Source organism: Pelecanus crispus, chromosome 12 (assembly GCF_030463565.1).
Source record: "Pelecanus crispus isolate bPelCri1 chromosome 12, bPelCri1.pri, whole genome shotgun sequence".
Taxonomy (NCBI): domain Eukaryota; kingdom Metazoa; phylum Chordata; class Aves; order Pelecaniformes; family Pelecanidae; genus Pelecanus; species Pelecanus crispus.
In genome coordinates this window covers 28,364,360-28,377,415 of record NC_134654.1, presented here as the reverse complement: position 1 = coordinate 28,377,415, position 13,056 = coordinate 28,364,360, and the positions used below count along the sequence as shown (strand labels likewise).

Genomic DNA, 13,056 nt, shown 5'->3' with positions numbered 1-13,056 from the left:
AGTGGTGTGGGGGGGGGGTCCAGGGCAGGCACAGCCGCCCTGGATTTTAGGGGTGCAGCTGGGGACCCCCTGGGGCAAATCCCCCTGCAAGAGCTTCCTGCCCCCCGGGGGGGGGGGGGGGGGGCCAGCTAGGGCCGCAGCTCCAGGCTGGGCTGTGCCGAGGGTGGGCGAAGGGTGGCCCAGGTCGGTACCGCCTGTGCCCGGCACCAGGCTGGACCCGCAGTGCGGCCGCGGTGCCGGAGCTGTGCCAAGCCGGGGACGGGCTCGTCCTGCGGCACCGTGCCCCGGCGTGGAGCTGAATTCCCCCCCCCGGCAGCAGCCCCGGCCCACATGTGTGTCCCTGCACGAGCACGTGTGCATTGGCGCACGAGCACGTGTGTGTCCGTGCACATCTGCATCCATGCACAAGCATGCGTGCCCTCGCCCCACTTGCACAGGGCTGCGGGACATGGGGCTGGGGGCAAGGGGGGCCGGGGGGGGCAGGTGGGAGGGGGCATTTCTCACCTCAGGGTTTGGTCTATAGACCCCAAAGGAACCAGCCCTGATTTCAAGGTTTTGCTCAGCTCCGCTTACTTCCATTTCCTTCTGGAAGCTGGAATTGCACAATTATCCTAAGCCTCAAATGAATTAAAAAAGATAATAAACAAACAAACAAAAAAAAACGGAACGAAGAACCGCGAGCGCCCACCCCCCCACCCCCCCCCCAACTCATTACCTCTCTTTGGCAGCAATAACTTAAAATCGCGTCAATGTGGATTCAATCAACAGCAAGTTTTGTTTTTTCGGGTGGGTTTGGGATAATTTTTTTTTTTTCCTTTCTTTCTTTTTTTTTTTATCCTTTTCTTTAAATACAAAAATAGTTGGGTTGGCGGGTCCCAGGCCTCCCCGCCCTGCCAACCCTCTCCATGCCGCAGCGGGGCAGGGGTCCCGCCAGCCCTCGGGGTCCCTCACCAGGCCGGGTCTGCTCCCCAAAAAGCAAGGGAGGGGGGAGCTCCCCGGCCTCCCAAAGCCGTGCCGCCCACCCCAGGCGCGGGGGCATGAGAGCCACCATGGGACTGGGGGGGCTCGGGGCGACCTCCATCAGCAGCAGCGGCCGGCGGCCCCTCGCTCGGGAAGGCCGTGGGGCGGCCGTGGGGCGGCCGTGGGGCAGCTGAGGTGCTGCGAGGTGCAAGGCCAAGCGCATGGCACGGGGGGGGGGTGGGGATGAACACGGCCTCGGGGAGCACACGTGGGCAAGAAGCCAAGGGGGGGGGACTTCACTGGGGCGGGGGGGGACGACACTCTGCGAATGTTAGCAAGATCAGGGCACTACCCTTTAAATGCTGTAATTTTTCTTTATATATATATATATATGTATATATATATATGTGTCTATTTATACACGCACACACACAGCCACCCGCACACACACGCACGGCCATCACCCACCGCCTGGCCCCGGACCGTGCCGGCCCCACTCCCACTTGCAGCAGCAAACGAGCTCCTTCCGATAAAATCTGCCTAAAAAAAAAAAAATCCAGAGCGTGGTCTCGGAGCCCATGGCCAGACCCCGCTCCCGGCCCCACCGTCCTCCGACGCCCCGCGCCGGTGCCGGGGCGATGCCCGGCCGGCGTCCCGGCTGGCTCACTCCCGGTCGCCGTCTTCGCTGCTGCCTGCAATGAGCAGAGAAGCAGTGTGAGCGGGTGCTGGTGTGCCAGCGGGACACCCATCCCTTCGGAGGGGGTGACTGTCCCCATGGGGCACACGGGCAGGGCGTCCCGCGCACCCCCGGCTCCCACCGCAGCTGGCACCGGGGGACGGCAGATCTCCGGACCCCCGCGGGTGGTGGTGGGGGGGTCCCGGCTGCCTGCAGAGCGGCGTGTGGGGGGACTCACCTCCTATGGAGTCCATGTCCGAGTCGGAGACATGGGTGATGGAGAACCGGGACACCGGGGCGGGCGAGACCGTGAACCGGGAGAACTGGATGGGCAGCACCTGCTTCTGCACTGGCACCAGTGCAGGCAGTGCAGGCAGCGCAGGCAGCGCAGGCAGCACGGGCACGGCCGGGTCGGGCTCCGCCGGCGTCCCCGTCAGCGAGGACATCAGCGACGGCTTCACCGGCATGAGCGGAAAGTCGTCGTCCCACTCAAAGCCGCCGCCTGCGACATGGAGCGAGGGGGCTGAGCCCACCGCGGGGGTCACCCCAGCCCGCCCCGCCATGGCCCCCGCCGCCCCCCCGGCCCCTTACTCTCTTCCGAGGCATTGCCGTCCGAGGAGTCATCCGAGGCGCCGAGCCTGTCCGCTGGGCTGGGGGGGCTGCCGCCGGCGGGGGGCTGCCCCGAAGGCTGGGGAGACTCCGGGAAGCTCTGCTCAGCCAGCTCCCGCGTGGGGCTTTCCTGCACAAGGGGAGACAGGCGGGAAGGGACCCTCGCTGGAGGCATGCCTGGGGACGGCTCCCACCACTGGTCCCCAGCATCCAAAAACGCCGTGGGGGCCGTGCCCAGCGCCCAGCGCTGCCCGCCCCACGGCCGCCCACCTGGTCGAAGAGGTAGATGGTAACATCGTCGTAGAAGGAGACGGCCTTCTTCTTGCGCTCCAGGTCCTCGCAGAAGGCCTCGGAGAGCAGGCTGGGCATCTTGAGGAGGCTGCGCAGGTTCCTGCTGCTCTGGCTCTCGGCCACCACGATGGGCACGGCCGCCGGCTCCTCCTCGCTCTCCTCGCTCTGCTCCTGGATGTTGTAGCAGCGCAGTTCCTCGTCGGACTCGTCGCTGTCCTCCGTGTCCTCCTCCTCCTCCTCCGGCTCCTCGCGGCGCTCGGGGGCGGCCGGACGCAGCTCCCGGGCAGACGGGAGTGGGGAGAGACCCGGGGCTGACTCGCCCGCCGGTAGCACCGTGCTGGGACCCCCCGGCGCATCGCCCACCCCAGTCCCCTCCGGGAGCAGCCCCGGTTGCCCTGGCGTGAGGGGCTCAGTCTGTTCGCCCCCGGCCGCGGCTCCCCCGAGTCCGGGGACCCCCTCGGGCACGCGGATCCCTCCGACGGACGCCGGGTCCCCGGGGCTTGCCGGCACCAGGGTCAAGAAGAAAGTCTTGGGCGGCGCAGAGCCCGGGGGACAAGCATCTCCGTCAGCGTGCCGGGAGCTGCCCGGCACCGGCCCCGTGCCGGCAGGTCGCCAATCGGTGCCAGACCCCTGCCCTGTGGGGCTTGCTGGGCCACTCCCGGCCTCTGCCCCCCTCCAGTCCCCCGCTGAAACCCCCGCTGCTGCAACGTCCACTGCCACCGCAATGCCGGGCGCTGCCGGGGGGCTGCCAGGTGCCCCCGGGGGGTGCAGCGGGTCCTCTCCCGGCACGGGGGCTTGCCCCAGGTCCTGCGTGGTGGGCCGGGGACCCTCCTCTGCCTCTGGGGTCCGGGACCCGTCACTGTCCTCCTCGTCCTTGGCACCGCGCTCGGCCTCGGCGTCGTAGTCGGAGAAGTAGGCAGAGTCGCGGTAGGGGTTCTTCTCGGCGAGGCTGTGCAGCTCGGCCCCGAGGGAAGTGGAGAGCCGCGTTTCGGAGGCCAGACCCTCACCCTCGCCCCCCGGCAGCCCCGGGGGTGGCTTCCCCAGCTGGCTGAAGGCCTCCGGCTCTCGGGGCTCGTGGGGCTCTTTGAGGACAAACTCGGGGGACTCGTTGTTCTCGGTGTCGTAGCCGCTGTCGAGGGCCTTGGGCTGGCCGGCGGGGCGCGAAGGCGGTGGGGCTGAAGACCTCGCAGGAGCTGGCTGTGGAGGGGATGTCCAGCGACTCCAGCGAGTCCGGTGTCCCCACCTGCTTCTGCAGGGACTTGAACGCTGGGGCCGCCTCCACCCGCTCCATGTAGTCCCCAGAGAAGTCGGTGAAGACGCCGGAGGTCAGCTCCGCCGTGTCCTCATCGCTCCCCTCGTCTGCGCTGGGGAAGCTGGTGCTGGAGAAGGTCTTGTCCGGCGTCCGGTCTGCGTCACCAGCGGCAGACGCCACGGTCTCAGCCGCAGCCTCCCCAGGCACCGGCACGGGCGCCTCGGAGGCCTCTGGCACGGGCTGGGTGCCGTCTATGCCGGGCTCAGCAGCGGGGATGGGGTTCGGGGCGGCGGTGCCGGCCACGGGGGCGGCTTCCTCCAGCCCCGGCGCAGCTGTGGCGTGGGACGGGGGGCTGCGGGCAGGGCTGCTCCCCTCCGCGCTCTCGTCTGGGCGGGCATCGTGCTGGGCCCCCACTCCAGCTGGCAGGGCCGTGCCGGGGCCCCATGGTGTGCCGGGGCTGCCAGCCAGCGCTGCTGCCTGCGAGCGGCCGGAGGTTGATGAGTCACGGCCGTGCCAGGCCTGGCGCCGCGGGGAGGGCGAGCGGCACAGGGAGGAGGAGCCGCCGGCCGTGCCGGGGGGCTGATCCTGCCACGGGCGGCGGAAGTCGTGGCCCGGCGGGGACCCCCCGAGCTGGGGCTGGCCGCGTGGCACGGTGCCCAGCGGCTTGGCCATCAGCCCCCGGAAGGTGATCATGCGGCGGTAGCACCAGCTGTCGCCGGCCGGGGGCTCGCGGGATGGCGGGCTGCCGCTGCCGATGTTGTTGTTGGAGGAGCTGTTGGAGGCCCAGGGATGCCGCTGAGCCGGGGGGCTCACGCCCTGCGGGCGAGGGGCTCCGGGGGGGCTGTCCTCGCCCAGCTCCAGCGCCACGCAATCCGGACGGACCCCGCTCTGCCCCGACAGACGCCTGCTTGGCGGGGCTGCCGGCGGCTCCCCGTACGCCCGGGGGCTGTAGGCGCAGTTCACCGACGGGGAGATGCCCAGCGGGTCGGTGAAGATGCTGGGCTGGAAGCTGGGGACGGGCCAGTCCTGGCTGCCCGGCTGGGTGGGCTCATCCTCCAACAGGTAGCCCTCGGCCCCGCGGCTGGGGGACGGCTCGTAGCCCCGTGGCTCCTGGCCCGGGCAGGGGTAGGGGTAGTACTCGGCGCACTCCCAGGAGCCCTCGCCCGCCGGCGCGTGGCCCAGCAGCGGCTCCATGCTGAGGGAGACGGTGGGGCTGCTGTCGGAGTCGTAGGCGCTGCCGCGGGCACCCTGGGCTCTCCAGCAGGACGGGGGGCGCGGGGACCCCCGCTCGCCCGCCGGGCTGTAGGCGCACATGGCGTAGTCCAGCTCGGCACTGCCTTCCCCGGGCCCCTCGATGCGGATGTAGTACTCGCTGCCGAGCGAGGGGCTGTGGGCGCCCAGGATGGGCACCACGCCGGGAGCTGGCAGGCCGGGGCAGCCCGGCGGCTTGCACTCGTAGCAGGAGGGCGAGACCCCCAGGCTCAGGCGCCCCGCGGTCGTGGCTGGGTAGTAGAGGTCGTGGTAGCGGGCGGCACTGCTGGGGCTCAGGGACCCCAGGGGCGCCTGGAAGTGCTCGGTCTTGGTGTGCTCCCACTTGTACTCAAAATTGAGGCCGTGGCTGGTCTCCATGACGGTGAGGATGTCGTCGCCGTCCGAGGGGAAGCCGTCGGCCGAGAACTGCTCCAGCAGCGGGAAGGAGGAAAGCTCGGCACCGTGGTGGCTGGCGCTGGCGCTGCCGTTGGGCTTCATGGAGTTCCAGCGCTTCTCAAACTCCTCCTCCGCCTCCGTCGCCCCTTTGGCGCAGAGGTAGGAGAGCAGGAGGTGTACCTCCTCCGCCGTCGGGCGCTGCTCCGGCTGCAGCCAGCAGAACTGCATCACCTCGTACCTGCCGCGGCGAGGGGCAGGGGTCAGCCCCAGCCCCCTGCCCGCCTGGGGACAGGGAGAGAGGGAAGGGGCAGGATGCAGCCGCAGCCCGGCCCGGGTCCTCACCAGCGCTCCGACAGCGACAGCTTCAGCTGGGGCTTGGGCAGCTTGAGCTGCTGCTCCTTGATGGCGTAGGCGAGGACTTGCCGGTCGGAGTAGTGGTCGTAGGGCTGGCTGCCCAGCTCAAACAGCTCCCAAATGGTGACGCCCAGCGACCTGCGGGCAGGGTGGGATGCTGGGGGCACGGGGAGACCCCCACCCCGCTACCGCTCCAAAAACAATCCACCCTGACGCATGCCGCTGGTGCTGCCCTCGTGCCAGACACCTCCCTCCGCACCCCCCCGGCCGCCAGCCTGTGCCGTGCCCAGCTGCAGCCCCCCCCAGACCCCCGCTCACCAGACGTTGCTGGACTTGGTCTGGTCCACGATGAGCAGGTTGCCGTGCACTTCGTCGATGAGCTCGGGCGCGATCCAGCGCAGCGGCACCCACAGCTGGTCGGCCGTCACGAAGTAGTCATCCTGCCAAGTATGCAGGGTCAGTACGAGAAGAGAACGTCAAACCTACGTGTAAGGGACCGGCCACACCGCGGCAAGAGCTGTGTCCCCCCCTCCTGGCCCCGCCGCCGCCCCCCCCAGCCACCCCATCGCTGCACCCCAGGTCCCCGATCGCCCCCGGTTTGTGCTCTGCTCCCTGCACGCTCCCAGCCCCCTCTGCCTGCTCCCCCCGTCTCCCCATCCTGAGCCCCCCACAGCCCCACAGCCTCCTCCGCCACCCCCCCGCCGCTCCCTGGCTGCAAATCTCAGCCCTGCCAAGAGCCGCAGGACACAGCCGCGAGCAGGACAGACGGACAGTGCCCAGGCCGACGCGCTGGCAGCTGCCTGCAGGGACCTGGCCCTGGCAGAGGGGCACGTCCCGGCCAGCCCAGGCAGTAGCAGGGAGCCCCGGCTGCATTGCACTCTGCTGGGCAGGGGGCCAGGGTGCTCGGGGGGGAGCAACCCCCCCCTTTGTGCTCAGAGGGAGCTGCCGGCTGGCAGGGACAAGCCTGGGGGGGAAAACCTGGTCCCGGGGCACAGGGGGTGGTCCCTTGTAGGGTGGTCTGCCGGGGAGCACCCCACCGCTGCCGAGCAAAGCCCGGGGGACAGGGTGCTGCCCCGGCACGGCTGGGGAGGGGAGATGTGTGCGTGGAGGGCGGGGTGCAGGGCTCGGTGCCGTGTCCGTGTGCGTGTGTACGTGTGCGTGCCGCGGGGTCCCGGTGCGCAGCCCCCCCACCTCCTCCCCCAAACCAGCCTTACTTTGTACTTGCAGTGCGAGAGCCCGTAGTCTCCGATTTTGACGGTCAGGTCGGCGGTGAGCAGGCAGTTCCGCAGAGCCAGGTCGCTGCCAAGCAAACCCCGGTGCTGTCACCGCTGCCGTGGGGGGACAGGGGGGCACCCACTGCCCAGGGGCCGAGGGTCTGTGCTTGGGGACCCCCCCCGGGCAGTGCCGTGGCCGGCGGGCTGGCGGTGGGAGCGAGACGGCTGTGCAGCATCGGGGCCAGTGCTCTCACTGCCGAGCACCGGGCGTGCCAATAACCAGCCACCAAATGCACAGCAGGAATGCCTGCACGGCTCCAGCTGCGCCTCCGTCCATCCATCCATCCGTCACGCGCTGAGCCAAGCAGAAAGCCGGTGTCCCCGGGCAACGTGAGCCCTGGCACAGGGCCGGGCTCCCGGGCAGCTGCTCCAGCCATGGAGGGGTCATGCAGACGGGGCACACACGAGACCCCCGGTGCAGCAGGGCCCACCGAGGCCGGGATGCCTGTAGGAAAGTCCCTCTCTGGCACAGCCAGGGACCCCACATCCCCCCGACCACAGCGTTGGGCACCTTCAGGGGGACCCACCCACAGAGCCCGGCTCGGGTGGGGAAGGTCCAGTGGCCCCCGACGGCAGCGCACCCCCCTCCTCAACAAAATCACTGATGCTGGAGTCTCCATCTGCAACTCACTCAGCACCAGGATATTGTTGGGCAGGAGGAGCAGCGGTGGGGCGGGAACGCCGGCATCCTGGGGACCGCACGTGGCCGGACCCTCCAATTCCTCCCCAGCCCCGCCCCGGGGCATCAGGCCAGCCTACCTGTGGATGTAGTTGTTCCTGTGCAGGTGCAGGACGCCGCAGGCCACCTCGCACGCCATCCTCTGCAGGGTCAGCGGGTCCGGCGTCATGGCCTCGGCCCCCCGGCAGCTCCGCAGGTACCCCTTCAGGTCACCCTGCAGGGCAGTGCCACTGTCACGCTCCACGGCGCTCGGCTCACCGGGGGCTCAGCCGTGGCCAGCAAGGCAGCGCGCTGCCATGCACCCTGCCCTGCCTTGCCTGCAGCCCTGCAATCCCCTCCGCGACACCGCACGGCCAAAACTCGCCCCACGGCAGCACCTCGGGGAGTGGGACGGGACGCAGCGGGGGGGACACGCGCGGGACTCACCAGCGGGCAGAACTCCATCACCAGCAGGTATGGGGTGACCTCGGCGCACTGGGCCAGGCACTGCAGCAGGTTGGTGTGCTGGAGGGCTCTGTGCGGGGCAGAGCGACAGGGGCACGTTGGCACCACGCCGGCTGGGGCGCGGGGATGGCGGCAGCCCCCTGGGAACCATCTCCCTGCCTCCTCTGCTGCTGCACTGAGGGCCAGCGCGGGGGCTGCCGGGAGTGCCGGGAGCGGGTACCAGCACGTCCCAGCACCCTGGGACACGCCACAAAGGGACATTTGTTCAGCTCTGCCAGGGCAGGGAGCAGCTCCGCGGGCCCCCCTTGTCCCCACTCTGCCCATGACCTCACTGCAGCCTGCGGCCCCCACGCCGCAGCCAGCGGCTCCCGGCACGGCCCTTGTCCTGCCGCAATGAGCCCCAGGCAGACAGGCGATGGGGCCAAGACAGAGCCGTGCCGCCCGGAGAGCTCGGCCGGGCACCTCCACGGGGCAGCCACGGCTCTGCTCGGCAGCCAAACGTGGCACGGAGGCGACCAGGCGCCATCCAACAGCATCCCCGCTCCCGGCTGCGCCCGGTGCAGCAGCGGCACCGCGGAGTCACCCCAGATGTACCTGTAGGGCTGCGCTTCCTCCAGGAACTGCATCTGGTCCTGCACGCTGGCGCTCGCCTTCAGCTCCTTCACCACCACCTGGGTGCTGCTGATGCCCGAGTTCACCTCCCCCAGGAACACCTGGGGAAAGGGACAGGCTCGTCCCCTCCATCCTCACCGTGCGCCCCGTCCTCACCCCAATCCCCGTCTTGCACGGCCCGGGCCCCGCGGCCAGCATCGGGGTGTCGGCGGGGGGACCCCACCCCTGGCACTCACCTTGCCGAACCAGCCATGCCCGATCTCCTTCAGGTAGAGCAGGCTCTGCCGCCCCAGGTCCGCCGATTTGAGGAGCTGCACTGTAACAGAGCGCATCCAGCTGCCCGCGTGCCCTCCTGCCCGCCCGCCCGCGTTACCCGCCGGTCCCGGCACAGCCCTGGCATCCCCACCGTGCCAGCCGGTGCCAGGCCCTGCACCGCCCCGGGGTGCTCCGGAGCAGCCCCCACGGCAGCCATCCCCAGGCACCCTGCAGCCAGGGCATCCTCCTGCCCAGGCATCCTCCCACAGCCGCGCCGGCTGGGGGGTGCGGGGTACCGGCGTCCCCAAATCGGGTGGCAGCCGTGAGCTGGCTCCCTGCCCCTTCTCCTCCGCAGGGACCAGGGAGAGCACAGCCGAGCCCAGCGGCAGCTCTGGCATTTAGCCCCTTCCCGGCCCCCCCCGGCGCAGGTCCTGCCCCTCGGGCACCCCATGCCAAGGGCGAGCAGCAATGGGGCCATTGTTGGGCTGCGCCGCCCGCCTCGCACCCGCCGGCCCCCCGACACTGCTGCCATTCTCCCGGCCGGGGAGTGACGCTGGGCGGGAGGGGGCCGTGGCCGGGTGCCCCCCACATTCCTCTCCCACTCGCGGGCTTGTTTACGCGGGACCGGGGCTCGCGGGTGTCACAGTTCGGGCCACCCGTGTCCCGTCCCACCCGGGCTGGTGCCATGCACGGGGCTGGGGACGGGCCACCGGGGACCCTCGCACGGCGGGACAGCGGCAGCGATCCCCATGGACCACAGCCCCCCTGTCCCCCTCCCCGGGAGCTGCTCCTGCTGAAGCCACCGCTGGAGCCGTCCCTCCTTAGCAGGGGACACCCACCATCCCCACCTCGCCCCGCTGCTGCGGGACCCCCGCAACGGGGGGGGGTCCCATGTGGACTGGCGCCTGCCCTCGCCCCGGCTTACCTGAGCGCCCCGGCTGCTTGGCCATGGGCAGGGAGACCTTGGTGAGGGGCAGGACGTAGACCTCGGGGCCATGCTGCGGGGCAGGCGAGCCCTGGGCCGAGAGCTCCGTCACGTAGTCGTCCCCCTCGGCGTTCTCAAACTCCTGGGCCGGGGGGGGCGTGGGGGGTGGGGGGCACACACCGAGCAGAGACCACTGACCCTGCGGGTTCCCTGCTGCCGGCACAGCCCGCCCCGGCACGCCCCTCTGCCCGCCGCCCCGACGGGCTCACCCACGCTACGGGGACCCCGAAATCACAGCCCCCCCACCCCCCACTGCCGCACAGCCCTGTCTGCACCCCACCGCCATGGGGACCCCGAAATCACAGCTCTGCCCGCACCCCGCTGCCACGGGGATGGTCATGGGGTTGGTCACAGGGATGGCCCTGGGGCAGGCACCCACTCCCCGCCCCTGGCACCCCATCCCATTACCTGGCTGTGCCGCCCAGCCAGCCCCCGGCTACCGAAAGCCGCCTGGGCGAGCAGGTAGGTGATGGTGAGCATCCTGCCCTGCCCCTGCCCTTGCCCCTGCCCCTGCCCCTGACCCTGACCCTGTCCCTGTCCCTGTCCCTGTCCCTGTCCCTGCCCTTATTCCTGTCCCTGCCCTTGCCCCTGACCCTGTCCTTGCCCTTATCCCTGTCCCTGCCCTTATCCCTGTCCCGGTCCCTGCTGTTATCTTTGTACCTGTCCCTGCCCTTATCCCTGTCCCTGCCCTTGCCCCTGACCCTGCCCTTGCCCTTATCCCTATCCCTGCCCTTATCCCTGTTGCTGCCCTTATCCCTGTCCCGGTCCCTGCACTTATCTTTGTCCCTGTCCCTGCCGTTATCCCTGTCCCTGCCCTTGTCCCTGTCCCTGTCCCTGCCCCTGTTCCTGCCGTTATCCCTGTCCCTGTCCCTGCCCTTGTCCCTGTCCCTGTCCTTATCCCTGTCCCTGCCCTTATCCCTGCCCTTTTCCCGTCCCTATCCCTGCCCTTTTCCCATCCCTATCCCTGCCCTTATCCCTGTCCCTGTCCCTGTCCCTGCCCTTGTCCCTGTCCCTGTCCCTGTCCCTGCCTTTATCCCTGTCCCTGTCCCTGCCCTTATCCCTGTCCCTGTCCCTGCCCTTGTCCCTGTCCCTGTCCCTGTCCCTGCCTTTATCCCTGTCCCTGTCCCTGCCCTTATCCCTGTCCCTGTCCCTACCCTTATCCCTCTCCTGGTCCCTGCCAGCCCCAGCCTCATGCCGCTGCCCCCCCTCACTCCATGCACGGCGGGCCCCGGGCAGCAGCCCTATATATATATATCTCTGTATCTATAGATCTACAGCCACGGCGGGGGTGCAGGGGGCCCCCTGCTCCCCTCCCGCCCAGCGAGGTGCAGCGGCCGCTGTGGGACGGGTACACAAGGGCCCGGCGTGGGTCCCCCCGCCTGACCCCCTCCCGCCGCGGGCGCCGCAAGCCTCCACAAAAATCCCAGCAATTAGGGAAAAAACGTTTCTCGGCACATTCTGTGCCTGTGAGGTCAGGGTGCCTCCCACCCCCGGGGGCGTGCGGGTGGGACCGCCGTGGCCCTTAACCATGCCGTGGCCTGGTCCCGCATGGAGCTGGGAGCCAGCATGGGTCAGGATACGGCCCGCAGGGATGCTGAGCCCCACAGATCCAGGCTCTGCAGAGCTGAGAGCTCAGCTGGGTCAGGATACGGCCCGCAGGGATGCTGAGCCCCACAGATCCCAGCTGTGCAGAGCCAGGAGCTTGGCTGGGTCAGGATATGACCCCCAGTGACGCTGAGCCCCACGGATCCGGGCTCTGCAGAGCCGGGAGCTTGGCTGGGTCAGGATACAACCCCCAGTGATGCTGAGACCCATACATCCCAGCTGTGCAGAGCCGGGAGCTTGGCTGGGTCAGGATATGACCCCCAGTGATGCTGAGCCCCACAGATCCCAGCTGTGCAGAGCCGGGAGCTTGGCTGGGTCAGGATACAACCCCCAGTGATGCTGAGCCCCATACATCCCAGCTGTGCAGAGCCGGGAGCTTGGCTGGGTCAGGATACGACCCCCAGTGATGCTGAGCCCCACAGATCCCAGCTGTGCAGAGCCGGGAGCTTGGCTGGGTCAGGATACAACCCCCAGTGATGCTGAGCCCCATAGATCCCAACTGTGCAGAGCTGGGAGCTTGGCTGGGTCAGGATACGACCCCCAGTGATGCTGAGCCCCACAGATCCCAGCTCTGCAGAGCCGAGAGCCCAGACAGGTCAGGATATGACCCCCAGTGACGCTGAGCCCCACGGATCCGGGCTCTGCAGAGCCGGGAGCTTGGCTGGGTCAGGATACGACCCCCAGTGACGCTGAGCCCCACGGATCCGGGCTCTGTGCAGAGCGGGGATCCTGGCTGGGTCAGGATTCGGCCCACAGCGATGCTGAGCCCTGGCAGCACCCTAGCAGGCAGGGGGTGCTGAGCTCCCCCCCGCCCCGAGCAACGCTGTCCCGAGCCGGGCCGCATCCTGCACCGGCAGCAGCGGGGGATCCCGGGGCAAGCCTGGGCCTGGGGGGACCCCCGCCCGCCGCCCGCCCCGCGCCCCAGCTCACCTTGAAGCCGATGTCGCCCTTCTTGCAGCACAGGCAGGCCAGCATGAGGAAGATGAAGGTGAAGAGCCCCGAAAAGGAAACGGCCACGACAGCCAGCGAGGAGGACCAGGAGAGCTCGCTAAGGGGGGTGCCGTCTGCGGGGACAGGAGGGGCTGGGGCTCAGGGCAGGGGCAGGGGGGGACCGGGGAGGGGATGAGGCTGTGCCGGGGGTCCTGCGTCACGGGATGCAGGGGCACATCGGGGGGGCGGGGAGTGCTCTGGGGGGAGCAGGGGTCCCGGCACCCCTTTGCTGGCTCAGATCGCGGGTGGGGAGCCCGGGAGGGACCCCAGAGCCGAGGCAGGAGCCTGCCGGCAGCCTGCACGGAGCGGGGCACAGTCCCCACGGATGCAGGGTGGCAATGGAGGGGGTCCCCGCAGATGCAGGGTGGCAATGGAGGGGGTCCCCGCGGATGCAGGGTGGCAATGGAGGGGGTCCCCGCAGAT

The 13,056-nt window shown here is 69.6% G+C and overlaps 1 protein-coding gene across 1 annotated transcript; it reads right to left on the bottom strand.

Moving 5' to 3' along the window:
- Window positions 1-1,623: 1,623 nt before the first annotated feature.
- AATK (apoptosis associated tyrosine kinase) lies at window positions 1,624-12,699 on the bottom strand. The gene is given in 15 exon segments (XM_075719850.1): window positions 1,624-1,652; window positions 1,875-2,138; window positions 2,228-2,375; window positions 2,516-3,694; window positions 3,696-5,673; window positions 5,778-5,927; window positions 6,108-6,271; window positions 7,004-7,088; window positions 7,823-7,956; window positions 8,169-8,256; window positions 8,781-8,899; window positions 9,035-9,114; window positions 9,979-10,120; window positions 10,447-10,488; window positions 12,574-12,699. Coding segments are annotated over 15 exon segments (4,647 nt in total). The 5' UTR covers window positions 12,619-12,699.
- Window positions 12,700-13,056: the final 357 nt, after the last annotated feature.